Genomic DNA, 15,355 nt, shown 5'->3' on the forward strand with positions numbered 1-15,355 from the left:
CTGCCTTCCTCAACCAGAGTTCTCCATCAATTGGTCACAGGGTAGCTGAACTTCCAAACATGCAGTCCGTCCTTCCACCTTGAACCCTCATCTCGTTGGCCAATCAAGAGCTGATCATAGGACACTGCCCATGTGGCAGCAGAACCTGGCAGCCCCTCAAGTGGTTCTGAAGTCAACCGGAGAGAAACCCCTCACACGCCTTCTGGGCACTGCTCTTTTTATCATAGTCTCTCTAACATCCCCCAAGACATGGTGGTTATCTTGGGTTTCAAGATTACCTTCTGTCCTCAGTCCTAGGGGCACTTTCAATTAATGCCTAATAGCAAGCTAGTAATTGTGTTTCAAATAGTGAACATCATCATATCCCTGCACCTGGAAATACTTTGTTCCAAAATCCCAGTGGTTGCCACTGGATGGCACTCACGGGCTTTAGCTCTGAGCAAGAGCCCCAGGAGTGTGAGTTGCTGGTACCTCCAGATCACACCTGCTGGGGATCATCAGGGCCAAGGGCATCCATAGAGATCTTTAGACAACCTATTGTTGTTCAAGCCACCACTCGAATTTGGCCTCCTCTTGGGGAGGGGTGGGATCTGGCAACATTCCCAATTGTGAAACGTGCAACCTCCAAAATCAAGACAACCCAGCCACACACTGTTTCTTCCTTATTCCAGGGAGAGGCGATGGATGAAGTTATTTTCAGTTGCCTGGGGGATGTTGAAGGTGGCTTCCACTTGTGTTATTTCTAAGGATTTCAGCAAGTGGGAGGGCCCTTGTATCTTTGCTGGTTTATCAAACAGGCTGTTAGTCACCTGCATCAGCACTGACTTAAGTCAGTCCCCACCTGCTCTTCAGTTTCTGATATTATCATGATATCAACGTAGTGTTTTATTACCCTCAGACCCTGCATCAAGTCCAATCTTCTAACCAACTTACGACAGTAAGCTGGTGAATTCTGAGAGCTATGTGGCTGCTTGATAAATGTGCATTGGGATCCTTCCCACATGAAGCCGAGCTGCGGCTGGCTCCTTCCTGAGACTGAGGAAAAGCATTCTCGAGGGCTGCCCATGATACAAGTCTCCTTTAGTGTGCTGTAAGTGTTGCACTATTGAAGCCACTGTAATAACTGCTGATGCTAACAGGAGAATTGCTGACTCAAGCCTAGAGTCTGCTGTCAGTCTCCAGAAGCCTCTGCTTTTCCCATAGGCCACACGGCACTGTTACACAGAGAATCTGATAACACGCATTCCAGCTTCAATTGGTCACAGGATAGCTGAACTTCCAAACATGCTGTCCTTCCACCGAGAACCCTCATCTCGTTGGCCAATCAAGAGCTGATCATAGGACAAATGCCCATGTGGCAGCAGAACCTGACAGCCCCTCAAGTGGTTCTAACATGTTGCTTATTAAAGTGCTAATCTCCTATGCTGTTTCAAATTAACAACCTGTGCAGGCTCAGGCAAGCCTATGGACTCCCACATAGTATGTCTAATTAATGCTGACCGAAGGGTGAACATCCATGCCTGCTGTTTTATAATACTAGGTAAGGATATGCTCCTTGATCAGACATAGTATCTGTTTCAATAATACATTCATGCAGAGGAGATGCAGTCACTCCAATGAAGTGCATTCAAACATTCCAGTTTTTATAACTTCCACCTTAATCTCAGCCTTCCAGTCCAGCTCCATGTCTCCCCATCCAATTATATCTCCCATTTTTACTTTACCAATGGGAAACAGATCTACAGCATTGGGCTTTCACATCCAGGAGTACCAGAAAAGATTTTTCTCCAAACTCTGGCCATTATCCTACACATGCATAGACCTTAGGGTTCCCATCTAAGGGTTGAGCTAGAAGACCCTGGCCTTTTGCAGGCCTCATCCTGAAGACTGAAAAATACTGATAAGAGAAACACTAAGTAATATAACACATTATTAAAAGAAAATAACAAAGGCCTACAATTAAATGGAAAGATATACCGTGTTTATGGATTAATTTTTTTAGTGTTGTTAAGATGCTAATTCTCTCAAAATTTATTTATAAGTTTTAAACATTCACAATCAAAATACCAGCAGGCTTTAGGAATTTAAAATCTTTAAGATTTTTATAGAAAGAAAAGGTTCTAGGAGAGTCAAAATCGTTTTTAAAAAAGAAACTAAGTTTGGCCGAAACCGGTTTGGCTCAATGGATAGAGCGTCGGCTTGGGGACTGAAGGAACCTGGGTTCGATTCCGGTCAAGGGCATGTGCCTTGGTTGCGGGCATATCCCCAGTAGGGGGTGTGCAAGAGGCAGCTGATTGATGACTCTCTCTCATCGATGTTTCTAACTCTCTATCTCTCTCCCTTCCTCTCTGTACAAAATCAATAAAATATATTTAAAAAAAAAAGAAAAAGAAAGAAACTAAGTTTGAAGGGTATCTATTACCTAATTGTAAATTCAGCCAAGTTATCATGAGATTGGCATAAAGATAGATATATAGTATATACTATAAAAAGAATAAACTATATATAAACAGAATGTACTGTAACCTAAAGTTGACCATGAATAAATGGTAAATTAATCTTTGAGAAAAGTGTCAAATAGAGAAAGGGTAGTCTTTTTTACAATAATCATGGAACAATGGAAATTTTTTAAAATTAATTTAGAGTAAATGTGTGTGTTTGGAGAAGTTTTTAATATCTTATCAAATATGTTTACTGTAGGTTTTTCTAAATGGAATGTTCCTTCTGATACTTTATGGAGTTATTATTTATTTATTTATTTATTTATTTATAAATGTAAAATTTATCAAATTAATATAGTTCGGCATTATGACCACAACCAAGATCAAACATTCAGTCATCATTCAGATTTCTTACTAGCCATCTGCATTTCACCAAACCCAAAGATCCTGCTGCAGGTGAAAGCAATGCCATCTCAGTTATGCGCTAGAATGTATGTGTTACGTGGGAAAGGCAGATTCAGCTCTAAGTGGGACACCTGGAAGCTCCTTGGTGGAAATACCCTTGTGGTGGCTTGGTCACTTGTTGGATGTGTTGTGAACTCAGGCTGATCTCTTCTTCCAGATGGTCTTTGTCTATACAGCGGAGAAAGCTGCCAACATCGTCCATACTTCACATCTCCCAGTTATCCTCTTCCAGGTGTTGTGAGTTGCTGTTCTGGTCAGCTTTCAAAAACTGAGGAGAGGCCTCTAATTGTCCCCCCTTCTGTGGGGTGCCTTCTCCCAATTAGACAAGGATGGCCACAGTTCTGACTGAGCAAGAGGATGGCAGCATCTGCAGGGTTTGTTTGTTTTGTTTTGTTTTTTTGTGTTTTGTTTTAGAATGTATATTTTACCATTACCAATTTATTTTTTAATCCTCACCTGAGGATATTTTTAAAAATTGATTTTTCAGGGAGAGACAGAAAAGTATCAATCAGTTGCCTTCCATACACTCTCTGATCAGGGATCAAACCCACCACCTTTTGGTGTACAGGTCAATACTCCAACTAACCGAGCCACCTGGCCAGGGCCAGATGGAGAGGTTTCTTACTACAAAAGAGAGAACACTTGGGTTTGGAGTGATGGAAATGTCCTGTGTCTTTCATGTAACGGAAGTTAGAAGGATACCAACATTTGCCAAAACACTGCCTGACACTTAAAATGGGTGCATTTTACTGCATGTAAAGTGCATCTCAATAAAGTTAGTGACAAGGAAATAACCTCTTTATATATATAATTGATTTCAGAGAGCCAAGGAGAGGGAGAGGGAGAGGGAGATGGAGAGAGAGAGGGAGAGGGAGAAGGAGAGGGAGAGGGAGAAGGAGAGGGAGAGGGAGAAGGAGAGGGAGAGGGAGAGGGAAAGAAATAGAAATATCAAGATGAAAGATAATCATTGTTTGTCTCCTGCATACCTCCCCCCTCACCCCCCAGGCATGTGTCCTGACTGGGAATCAAATTGACCTTCTAGTTCATAGGTCGATGCTCAACTACTGAGCCATGCTGATTGGGCAGAAAATAACCTCTTGAAAATTCTTTTCTCCCTTGTGAAAAGAGCAGGAGTAGCATCTTTTTTCCTTTAGGTTCTGACTAAGGACACCTAGAGCAGGGAGAAGTTATAAACCTATGTTTTATTTTTACTAAAATCCCCAAGTTTCTCCATGAAATCAATAAAAAATAGATTTAATTAACTAAAACAAATAAAAGTATTTTTGTTATGGAATCATGTTCCCCGAATTTCCTATGTTGAAACCCCAATCCCCAATGTGACTGTGTTTCAGAGAAGGGGCCTTTGAGGGAATTACAGCTAAATGATGTCATTCAGGTAGGCTCCTCATCCAGTGGGTCTGGTGTCCTTATAAGAGGAAGAGACACCAGGAGCCCCCTGCACAGAGAAAAGGCTATGAGAAGACACAGGACAAAGGTGGCGTCCATAAGCCAAGGAGAGAGGTCTTACCAGAAACCAATCCTGGCAGGACCTTGATCTTGGACTTCCAGCCTCTAGAACATTGATGAGATAAATGTCCGTTGTTCAGACTGCCCTGTCTGTGGTACTTTATGATGGCAGCCAGAGCTGATTGATACACTTTTCTTTTAAAAAATTGTTGTACAGTGTGCATGTATGAAATGCTCAGATCTCAAGCACTTGGTTTGATGAGTATTGACAGTTAAATACAACCAGGTAATCCCCCCACATTTCCAGTGAATTCCTCCCCTGCCACCTCCACTAACTCAAAGCAACCACTCTCTGACCTGCATCCCCAGGGTGAGCTTTGTCTGCACTGGGATGTCATACAAATGGGAGAGGACCTGGACTCCTCTGGCTACTCACCCTCAGTACACAGGGCAAGGTGCAACCATGGGTACTGTCCTTCTCCTCAGTCTGCAGCTGGACAATTCCTCCACAGTTTTTTGTTTTTTTTTAAATTTAATCCTCACCCAAAGATAGTTTTTTCCATGGATCTTTAATACATTGACTAATTGCTTCCCACAAGCACCCTACTGGGCCAGGGACTGAGTCTGCAACTGAGGTACATGCCCTTGATCTAGAATTGAACTCGCAACCCTTCAATCCATGGGCTGACGATCTAACTACTGAGCCAAACTGGCCAGGGCTCCATGATAGTTTTTGCTGACCAGAAAATTTTAACTTTTTCTTGAGCTAAGTGTAGCCTTCATTTGTGTGGATAGAAAACAGAGGCAGGGAAGTTATGTAACTTCCTTCAGGTCTCATGTCTTGGAGGTGGAACCATGGCCTGGGCCTGAGTGTCCTCCTCTGCCCGGTCCTCGGTGAGGTCGTTGGTTCATATGCAAACTGAGTGCACTATCTACCCCGCCCCCACCCACCACCCCCCAAGAACGTGCTGAAGACACAGTGCTGAACTCAAAGTTGGCCTTCAGTGAGCGGATCTTTGGGGATTAGTACAATCGTCAGCAAGATGCTAAGGAAAAAATGCAGCTCACTCTCTGAATGTTGTTATCATGGCAGGCTCAGTGGTTCTCCTGTTTCAGCAGAAGTTCCAGCAGGTTATTTCAACATTGACTTAATTGCACTGGGCACAGTTGGGGATGGAGTGAGCTTTCCAAGTGACAGGATAAATTAAGTCTCAGCAAAATAATGTTTAAAGTTGATTCAACAGGAAAAAGAGAACAAATAAACAAAACCAAACCAACTCCACCTTCCAAGGACAGTGGTGGGAACAAGTCACCCTGGGTCCCCACGCAGATCCCTTCTATCAACTCACAAATGACCCTCAGATTGTGCAAATTCATCTCTATTGCCACAGCGCAGGTGAAGTCCAGCTGCACCGAAATCACTGCCCTGCGGGGCTGATTCCGGCTGAAGAGAGGCACAATCTCTGGAAGAGCCCAGCTCACCTTCTTCAGGGAAACCTGCACCCCAATCTGTGGGTCTGCCAGACCCTGGCTGACAATCTCTCCAAGCTCGGGGACTCAGCAAAGAAACCAGTCTCTGCTTTGGAGCTCTGTGAGTTAATGGCCCTTGACGTTGGAAGGTAGGCCTTCCTTCTCTGCATTAGTTGCAAACTGGGGCAAACTGGGGCAGACCCAGAAGACGGGAAGAAAGGCCATCCCTCCACCCAGCACCCCACACCCCAGCGGGGGACCCCCTCACCCACCTGCCCCTGCTCCTGAACCTTGCACACAGCTGGGTTGTTCTCTCCCTCTCCTAATTCTCCCTCCTCCTCCTGCCAGCTGCAGCTCACCTCCAAGGGAATCCTCTGGTGGGGCCTGTCCCTGCCCCTTGCTCACAACTTTCACACTGGGATTGCACAGGCTATTCATTTACTGTCCCACCCATGGGACTATGAGCCCGAACTTTTGTGAAACAATTCACACACATGATCACACACACACATGTATCATCAGTCTGTGGGCTAAGGTGGGATCTAGGAGAAGGCAAGTGGAATTGTACATATATATGCACATGCCATATGTAAGGATTGAGCAAAGTAGGTCTACAGTTGTTCACATGGAAATAAAGAATAATCTTGTTTTTTGTACTCACAAGTGTACTGGTACACCTACACCCCACCACGTACTGGCCTTTCGGGTTGGTTCTCTGTAAACTGTCTTCAGTGTCCTGTGCCCATTCATTTCTCGCATGTCATTTGATTCATGCCATTCTAAGTTCTCCACATCGGTAACTATGAACACCCCAGCCCTTTGTGAGCCCAGTGTTCCTTCCAAGTCTGCCATTTGTCTCCCAGCACCATGATCTCCAGGGACAGGGAATGCAGCTCTTGACCAAGGACCCGTCAGGTTCCTTGTCCCCGGGGTGGCAACAGGCATCATGTGTGTGTGTGGGGGGGGGGGGGGGGGGGGGGCAGCCCCAGCAGAGGGGCATGTTTGCACAATGCTGTGATCCCAAGGCAGACGCTAGGAGGTCCAGTGCGCTGATGTGAGAATGATGAGCACTCGGAGTCTTGGGACAGGAAACACAGGGCCTTGATCACTCCTTCCTGCCGTAGACAAGAGGCCCGGGAACTATTGAATAGAAGGAACCTCCCGGGCCAAGAGCTTCATTTACCAATGCGGAAACGGAGGCTCAAGCAGGAGGGAGTTGATCCCCAGGACCCCACAAGGACAAATGGGGGCCACTGGCAGGTCTGAGTTGTATCCACAGTGCAGTGCAAGATTCTCAGACTCTTGTAAATTTCCCAATGATGACCGTAGAGCAGCGATTTTCAACCGTGTGCCGTAAGAATTTTTACAGCAGGCAATACCTGACTGTTTAGTCAGGGCACTGACCTCTTTTACTTTTCAAGTAAAAAAAAAAAAAGACAACAGCAAACACAACAATCAATAGCCATCCAGTGTGAATGAATCAAAGTTACTGTATAGCCATTTTTTTGTAAGATCAGCAAAGAACATTTTTGATGTGCAACAGAATTTGTCATTAGTTTATGTGCAATGAGATGAAAAAGGTTGAAAATTGTTGCCATAGGGTAATCATTGGTCACTAAGGAATTTACCCAAATACCTACTTGCTCCCCTACCAAATCTCCTAGGCCTGTTTTGGGAACCCAATTAGGAAACTGTAAAAACTGCTCATGAAGTAACCTCAAGACACGGCTGAGAATCGCCGCTCTCTGAAACCAGGCTGCACACTCCAGCCTTAAGTCTGAACGGGGAGACCGACACAGGTGCAATCTCCATTGCGACCCAGGCAGGGCAAAGTGAGCTCCAGGTGAAGGGTTTTCAGACACACAGTCCGCACTGCTCCAGGGCGTGGGGCTGCTACGGCCTCTCAGGACAGGTGCACTGTCACAGGACAGACTGAAGCTCACTCAGCACTCACAGATGAGGCCGAGGTAACACTTCCCTGTGTAAAACCTCCCCTCCTCTCCAGTGAGAATGTCTCACATCAAGAGGCCATCAGGGCGATGCTGTCAGTACGTTCTCATAGAAAAGGTTGGTGTATCTGACTCACCTATTAAGTGGCTCTGCTTAACTCTGAACATAGGGACTGACTACTAAGTCCTGTGGTAGGGGTATTTCCCAGCGAAGAAATGTCTTTACTTTGAGATTGATTTGAAATAGCAATCTTAATTTTTACAGTCATTATGAATTGCTGAACTGGACCAATAAGAAACTTTAAATAACTTAATCCCCTTAGATGTTATAATACATTCTCCTTAGTAATAGACCAATGTACGCATTTCCCATGTAGAAGGTATCTCTTTCTGTCATTAGCTAGTTGTCCTAATTTTTTCAGACCTCAGGTTTGGGGACAGCAGCTGCTCTAATGTGAAGGTGGCACACGTGCTGGTTGGGGGAGAGGGAGAGCCTGTCACAACAGTGCAACTAGGACCACTGCATGCCCTAAATTTCTGACGGGTCTCACACTAACTCCCCCTCCGTGAACCATCCAAGTTATTCAGTACTGCATACAGGAAGCAGTGCACTGATTTCTGTGCCACCGTCGCATTCCTCTCAGCATGCCAACACACACGTGCACGCACATGCACAAAGGGAGCTTCAGGGTCTGCAATGTTCACTCAGAAATGCGAGAATGAAAATCACCCTGCAGTGATGACTGCTTTTTTTTTATTGAAGTGAGGAATGACCTCACCCAGATGGCTGAAACCGTCCTTTCTCAGTTAACCATCTCCTCATTTCAGGTGTTCCCGCCGTTCTGCAGAACCACTGGGACTGTCCTGAGGGTCCACCACACGCTCACGCAGCAAAGGCTTGACCACACACAGCATGGGACAGCGCCTCACTGGATGTCATCATCATCAAAGAGATCTTCAAAATCTACATAAATGAACAAAACCATGCGTCAGTTGGGCACAGGTGAAAGATGACTTCACAGTGAATTATGTAGTCATTCAAACACAGAAAACACTGGACAATCTAATAACATAAAGGGCCTTCTCCTAGGACAGACTCGATTCTACCCACCAGGCTCAGATGCAGTTCAAGGGCAGTGCTGTCTAGAACGCAACCTTTCATGTTTCTATTCAGATGACAAGCTGAAGAAATGCAATAGGGTGTGTTCCCGACCACAAGGTGACCATCTCCCAGCCATGACTGAGCACTAGGACATGTCAGCACCCATTTGTGAGCACCTCAGCCAAGGCCGCACTCTGGTGACATGGAGGTAAGGCCAGGCAGCTGAAGAGCACAAGCCCCCCACTGCTCTCCATGAGAAGGAAATGGGGAGAGAGGTGGTGGAAGGCCTGAGCCATGTGAGAATGACTCTCTTTAAAGGAGTCAGACTGAAGACAAGCTGGAGAAACAGTCTAAGCCCCATTCCCATAGGCAGAAACGCTGCCTTTTCACAGCACACTACTTACTGCGATAGGTGGACAAAGCCATGTTCGTTTTCCCCTTTCACTTACTTTAATATATATTTTCTTCTAAATTCCCTACCACAGACATGTATCTTTTTGCAACGGGGAAAATTTGTGCAAAGCCCACTCATGTGGCCTATGCACTGAAAAGATGCAGGGGTGACGAGCTAGAGAGGGTGGGCGAGGTGCCAGGGGACTAAAGCCCCACTCCCATCCCCTCACCCTGCGTTCATGCCTCTCCAGCCACCCTGACGGTCAGTCCCACCAATGCCTGCATTCTCTCACTGCCTGGCCTGCAGGATGTCCAGCAGCTGTGAGCGCTCGCATCGTCAACCCTACCTAACCCTCACACCTTCCGAACCTCTGCTCAGGTGTCAGCTCCTAGAAACAATGCTGTCCACCCTTGTCAGGGCTCTTGTCATGGAACTGTCCCTACCTGCCCCGTCTGGTGCTGCTGTTTTGTGAAATAGTGAGTAAAGAGGATGAGCCTCGGCCATGGTTAGACGCCACTGCCTGTGGGACACAGGCCATCGGAACCTCAGTCAGCGAGCAGAAAGGACTCAGAAGCCCCATCTAAAGCCCGCATGGCCCTCTTACAGTGATGGCTTCTTAGCACGGGGTGCTCACAAGCTGACAGGCAGTGTGCACCTGTGAACAGTTGGAGGGCCCTCTGACACAGCACAAGCCCTTCTATGTTCTTCTCTAGCCTGACTCAAGGATGTAAGGGCCCTAAATTGCTGTTGATAAATGCCCACTTGGCAAGGCAGCCTGGGGCCCTCACAGATGCTTTCTCATCAGAAGTATGTTTGGAAATACTGAACACTGAAACATCATGATGTTTACAGCTACAGGCTGGTGGGGGATGCATCAGGCTCTGAAGGAGGTCATCAGAATGAGTGGTGTTAGGAGTCAGAGGTTACACTTCTACGGGGCCAGCGTTAGGGACCTCCGAAGCCGGGCCATGCCGTGGGCTGGCATTTCTGCCCAGGCTGTTCAGGAAAGGCCCCGCCTCCCACAATGTTTCCCAGGCCCCCGTGATTAGAGAACTGAGACAAATGCTACTCTGTTCTCAAGGCCCGGCTCAAGTGTCACTTCCCCCAGTTCCAACACGAGTTGGTGGCAGCCGGGACGTTGCTTCAGGGGAACAGCCAGGCTCCCTGGGAAGTCTGTACCTAACTAGGCAGACTAGTTCTCCTTTCAGGCAACGGGTGGCTCAAAAGGAGCCAGAAAAAATAGCCTGGACTCTGCTTTTGAGGGCCTTTAATACCCTGTAAACCAATGTGACGGACAAGATAATGTCCTAATTGCCACTAACTAATGAAAAAAGTTCTTTGTAGTAGCACACACCTTGGGATAAAGGATGACAAAGGGAGAAAACACCACTCACACCCCCTAAGTAACTATAATATGTTACTCCTGATGACTTGAACCCTCAGTAAGAGTTCACATAACCTTAGGAACACTCAAAGAGATCAAGAAAAGCAGCTCCTCTAATGTACTTGAAGATCTCATATAAAGACTTCACTGTGTTTTGTTAAAACTGCATACATGCTTGTGGTACCTGGCCACGAAGGTCTAAATACCAATGGTCTCTGATGTTGGGGTTGGGGTGGGTGAGGCTGGAGAGTGGCTGCTTCTCTGTGAAGCAGCGCAGGGATAGGACCAGTGGCAAACAAGCGGGAAAACCAGCCATCCGGAGACAGTGCAATGAGAAAGCCAGACAGGTCCTCAGGCCTTGCAACTCAGGTCACTGTCCAAACCCAGATGCCCGTCGTGTGTGCAAAAGTGTATCTATGACTCAAACTCAATGGCTGGAATGTAAGACTGGGAGCAATTTTATGCTTTTTTTTTTTTTTCCTCTTCTGAAAAACAGGGCTGACTGCCAGTGGTAACAGCCACACTGTTATTTTATATAAACTGTGCTGTTATGAGAATGGCACAGAATCTGGGTTTTACTGTTCCATGATCTAAATCACTTGTGTCACCAAGTCGCTCCACTGCACAGCTTGCAGAAGAAATGTCCTGATTAAAACTGGCACCCAACCCTGCACCTTACCATTAAAGAAGTCCGAGTGAACTGCCTTTTCATTGGCTGCCAAGTCCATCAGAAGCCCAGTACTGCCTCCGGCCTGCAGAAGGGAGAGATCAGGTGTGACAGCAGCATTTTCGGAGAGAACGGTCTTTCCGGGCCTGTGCCACTCCACACAAGAGAAGGCGAGGAACAGAGAAGTGCCCAGGCTAGAGTCCAAATTCTGTTCCAGGTGAAGGAAGTGTATGTGGATGGAGGTGTGAATGTTTTTGGTCTTCTCTGGGCCTACATTCCTAAATTCCCCCTTGCCCTTCAGAGTCTGCCATTGCCTTAAGCACCACTTCTCCCTAAACCTCCAGCAGAGATTCTGAAATCCTACTGGGCGTTGCCACAGAGGCCAGAAGCCCACAACGCTTGAGTCTGAACACTGCTCTGCTCTGGACTGCTCTCTGCTCCTTCGGAGAACTAAACCATTTCCTCCCGGGAACCGACCTGCTGACGGGTTCAGAACCCCCAAGTGCCAGAACTCTCTGGTGGCAGGAAAACCAAGCCACAACCAGAGCTGGGCAACCTGATGAGCGTAGGATCAGCAGTCTCCTTCAGCATCGCAGGTGACGGCTGGAGAGAACTCCAAGGCAGCATTCTGTACCTTGGCCCCCAGTCCCTGCTGTGCCTGGCTTCCCAACATCCCCTGGGCTTCTGCTGCACCTTTCCTGGCTCTCAGTAGGCAGGAAGAAATTTCCAGGATTCTCCACCTCCTCCCCCATCACCACAAGCCATGTGGACTCTGCCCCTTATGCACGGTGTGAGGCTTGTCCCTATCTCCACCTATCGCAGTGGTTCTCAACCTTTCTAATGCGGTGACCCTTTAATACAGTTCCTCACATTGTGGTGACGCCCAACCATGAAATTATTTTCGTTGCTATTTCATAACTATAATTTTGCTACTGTTAGTGAACTGTAATGTAAATATCTACGTTTTCCGATGGTCTTAGGCTTTACAGGTTGAGAACCGCTAGCAGGGTCGCCTAAGACCATCGGAAAACACAGATATTTACATGACGATTCCTAACAGTAGCAAAATTACAGTTATGAAGTAGCAACAAAAATAATTTTATGGTTGGGGGGGGGGTGTCACGTGTTTCCCACAACACTTTTAAAAAATGAAGCTCTGACCTCCGGCGGCGGGAACTGCGCCGGGCAGAAGACGAGATCACCGCGATGGGGTGATACGCGCGCAAGGCTGCTTCATACCCCGTATAATCGCAGGAGAGGGTCAGGGAGCAGACCGTCCCATCAAAGGGCAGAGTCACTGAACGCTAAACAGCCCTTCCCCCAGCTCCCGTGCGGTACCAGGCTCACTCCGGTCTCCCGCCCAGGAGATGAGATCTGCCGACAGCACAGCCCCGCCCTCCGTCACCCCGACTGCCCTCGCGTGCCCCGCGGCCCCGCGCGTGCGGCCTCCGTAGTCGTGCAGGGCGATCCGACTTCTGGCTGCAGGCACCGGCGGTCGTCAGCCAGGAGAGCTCGGTCGGGTCCGGGGACGCCGGCCCGCACACACGCACGGCCCTCACCTCTCACTGGACCGGCGCCTCCTCTCGCCCCACAGCCCGACTTCCGCCCCGCAGCCACCCGCCTCACCTCGTCCAGGTCCACGTAGGGCCCGGCGCCCTCGGGGAACATCTCGTCCACCGCCGGCTTCATCTCCCCTAGGCGTTCCGGGTGTCCCTGGCCCACTTCCGGGCATCGGACCGCCTCTTCCGTACGCATGTCTAGACGCCGAAGGAGCTCGACTCTATGGTATTTCTCCCCTCCCCCTTCCCTTTCCCTCCATTTGATCTGGTATGTCTAGACATTGGAGGACCACCGACTCTATGTTTCCCTATGGGCCCACAGGACTGGCCCTGAGTCCCCGCTGAAGTGGATGGGCCTTCCCGCCTGCCTGCCTGTCAGGGCACAAGGGGAGCTGCTCAGTGACATCCAGGTAGCCCACGGCCACAGACAGGTCAGCCCAAAGGGTCAGGCACAGAGTGCCCAAGCAATACTCATTAAAGAATGTGGATGGTCAAGACTCTCAAGAGAGTCAAAAGGCAGCCCAGAATGAGAGAAAAGATTTGCCAACTATATACCTGATATTAGAATTAAAATCAGGTGTATGGAGAACTGAAATGCAACAATAACAACAAATAACCCCCTTTGAAAATGGGTAAAGGACCTAAATAGACATTTCTCCAAAAAAGATACAAGGATGGCCAAAAGCCCATGAAAAGAAGTTCAACAGCACTGATCACCAATGCAAATCAAACCACAGTGATACCTCTTCACCCATCAGGATGGCTGCTGTCAAAACCCCAGAAAATAACAGAGTCAGGAGGATGTGGGGAAACTGGAGCTCTGAGGATTGTTGGTGGGAACCTACATGGCGCAGCTGTGGTGGAAAAGGGTATGGAGGTTCTCCGAAATTAAAATCAGAGTTACCGTGAGATCCAGCAATTCCACTTCTAGGTATAGACTCAAAAAGTATTGAAAGCAGAGTTTTGAGATAATTTGCACACCCATATTCACAGCAGCATCAATCACAATAGCTTAAACATAGAAGCAGCTCAGGTAACCATCACCATGGATTATGGTCCCCACAGCCATCAGGTACCAGTGATGTTGAGGGGTGAAGGGGGCTGAGAACATGGGTCAGGAGGTGGATCTGACTAAACAGGGAAACCAAGAGAGGGTTGCATAGAAGGAAACTGAACCTGTTATGAGAAATAGGATGAAGAGGGGGTCACAGCCAAATCTCAGTCCTAAACACCAGAGTGAGGTATCCCAATGGGCTGTGAGGTAGGCAGCCTGCTATTTATTGGCAGGGGTAGGGAGGGGAGGAAGGAGAGATCTGCTGAGAGTGACCTGGGGGTGGAGGTTTTTTCCTCTGAGAAAAGAAGGGTCTGCTAAGGCTTTTTACAACCCATACATGCAGCCCAGCTGTGGGCAATTGGGATGCTGCTGACACCCCATGGGGGGCATAGTTCTGGCTAGGGCGCCATGGAGTCTGCCTGGAAAGGCTCCCAGTCATTAGGGCAGCCTATGGAGAGGCAGCTGGGGACTCCATTCCATAATGCTTGTCTTAACTGGGGATACAAGAATTTCGGTGGAACGTAAATGTTCACACACACACACACATTGATAAGCAAGTCATTGGTACGGAGACACTCCTGTCAGGATGTCTTTTTTCTGATATGTTTGGTTGAGGCCTAGTTGTCCCCAGTAGGAATTTAAGACCAACCCTCATGTCCAGCTGTCATAGGAATTAGGACTTAAAAAAAAATTTGCAGTTAATTTACAGAAACCAAATTCAAACTAGCTCAAGGGAGGGAAAGAGAGACAAAGAATGTATGAGCTTTTCCCAACAGGATCAGCTCGGCCAACAGAGTCTTCCTCTGGAGAATTTAACCTGAGCCCAGGGAGGAGAAGTCACAGGTGAAGGTGAGAGGGCAGGAAGCCCCATGGAGGTATGGAGCTAGGTATGGAGCTAGTGGCCACAGGAGGCATCAGGCCTGCACACTGGGCCCAATGCCCCTTTCCCCTTTCCAGGTCCCTCACAGCATATGCCTGGATCCCGGGAGAGTCCCCTCCCACCCCGCCCTTGTGGCTGTGAGAACTAACACAACAATCTCCCAGCTTCTTGAGATAACTTGTGTGAGGCTCAGAGCGGCAGCTGCAGCCGTGATCGTAAAGAACCACCTGCCACGCCTCTCGGAGCATGAAATCATGTTCCATCACCCATCCCACCCAACATGACACATAACACACACGTTTCACAGAGCCCTACGTTTCTGATTGGGTGTGACAATTTCTGTAGTTAGATGCTGGTCCAAATACTAGTATCTACAGTTAAATAGATAGTCCTTTCTATTATTTTATTTCAATGGAAAAGCTAGTTGCTGCTTGTTAGATCGGTTTCTGATGTGGTGAGAAGGCAAAAGGGTACCGAGTGCAGCTGTGTCTTGAAAAGAAAAAAAAAGCCACAGCATGTGTTG

The 15,355-nt window shown here is 47.7% G+C and overlaps 1 protein-coding gene across 2 annotated transcripts; it reads right to left on the reverse strand.

The window, feature by feature from the left end:
- Positions 1 to 8,527: 8,527 nt before the first annotated feature.
- Positions 8,528 to 13,097, reverse strand: COPS9 (COP9 signalosome subunit 9). Of its 2 annotated transcripts, none has more exons than XM_036421133.2 (3): positions 12,966 to 13,097; positions 11,352 to 11,424; positions 8,528 to 8,756 (listed from the first exon to the last, which is right to left on the reverse strand). In XM_036421133.2, the coding sequence occupies exons 1-3, from the start codon at positions 13,092 to 13,094 to the stop codon at positions 8,719 to 8,721; spliced, it is 240 nt and encodes a 79-aa protein (XP_036277026.1). In that variant the 5' UTR covers positions 13,095 to 13,097; the 3' UTR covers positions 8,528 to 8,718. The 2 variants fall into 2 exon arrangements, with proteins under 2 accessions (XP_036277026.1, XP_036277025.1); XM_036421132.2 differs by lacking the exon at positions 8,528 to 8,756 and adding an exon at positions 8,768 to 10,642.
- Between the last annotated feature and the right edge of the window lie 2,258 nt (positions 13,098 to 15,355).

The sequence above is a fragment of the Pipistrellus kuhlii genome, unplaced genomic scaffold (assembly GCF_014108245.1).
Source record: "Pipistrellus kuhlii isolate mPipKuh1 unplaced genomic scaffold, mPipKuh1.p scaffold_m20_p_7, whole genome shotgun sequence".
Taxonomy (NCBI): Eukaryota; Metazoa; Chordata; class Mammalia; order Chiroptera; family Vespertilionidae; genus Pipistrellus; species Pipistrellus kuhlii.

Excerpts from the sequence above, each read along its gene's own strand:
- COPS9 (XM_036421132.2), bottom strand. The coding sequence starts at position 13,094 with ATGCGTACGGAAGAGGCGGTCCGATGCCCGGAAGTGGGCCAGGGACAC. Across the intron at positions 11,425-12,965 it reads CCTACGTGGACCTGGACGAG|GCCGGAGGCAGTACTGGGCT; the intron begins GTGAGGCGGGTG and ends TCCCTTCTGCAG. Across the intron at positions 10,643-11,351 it reads TCACTCGGACTTCTTTAATG|GTGTGTGCTACTACAAAGAA; the intron begins GTAAGGTGCAGG and ends CTTTATCCCAAG.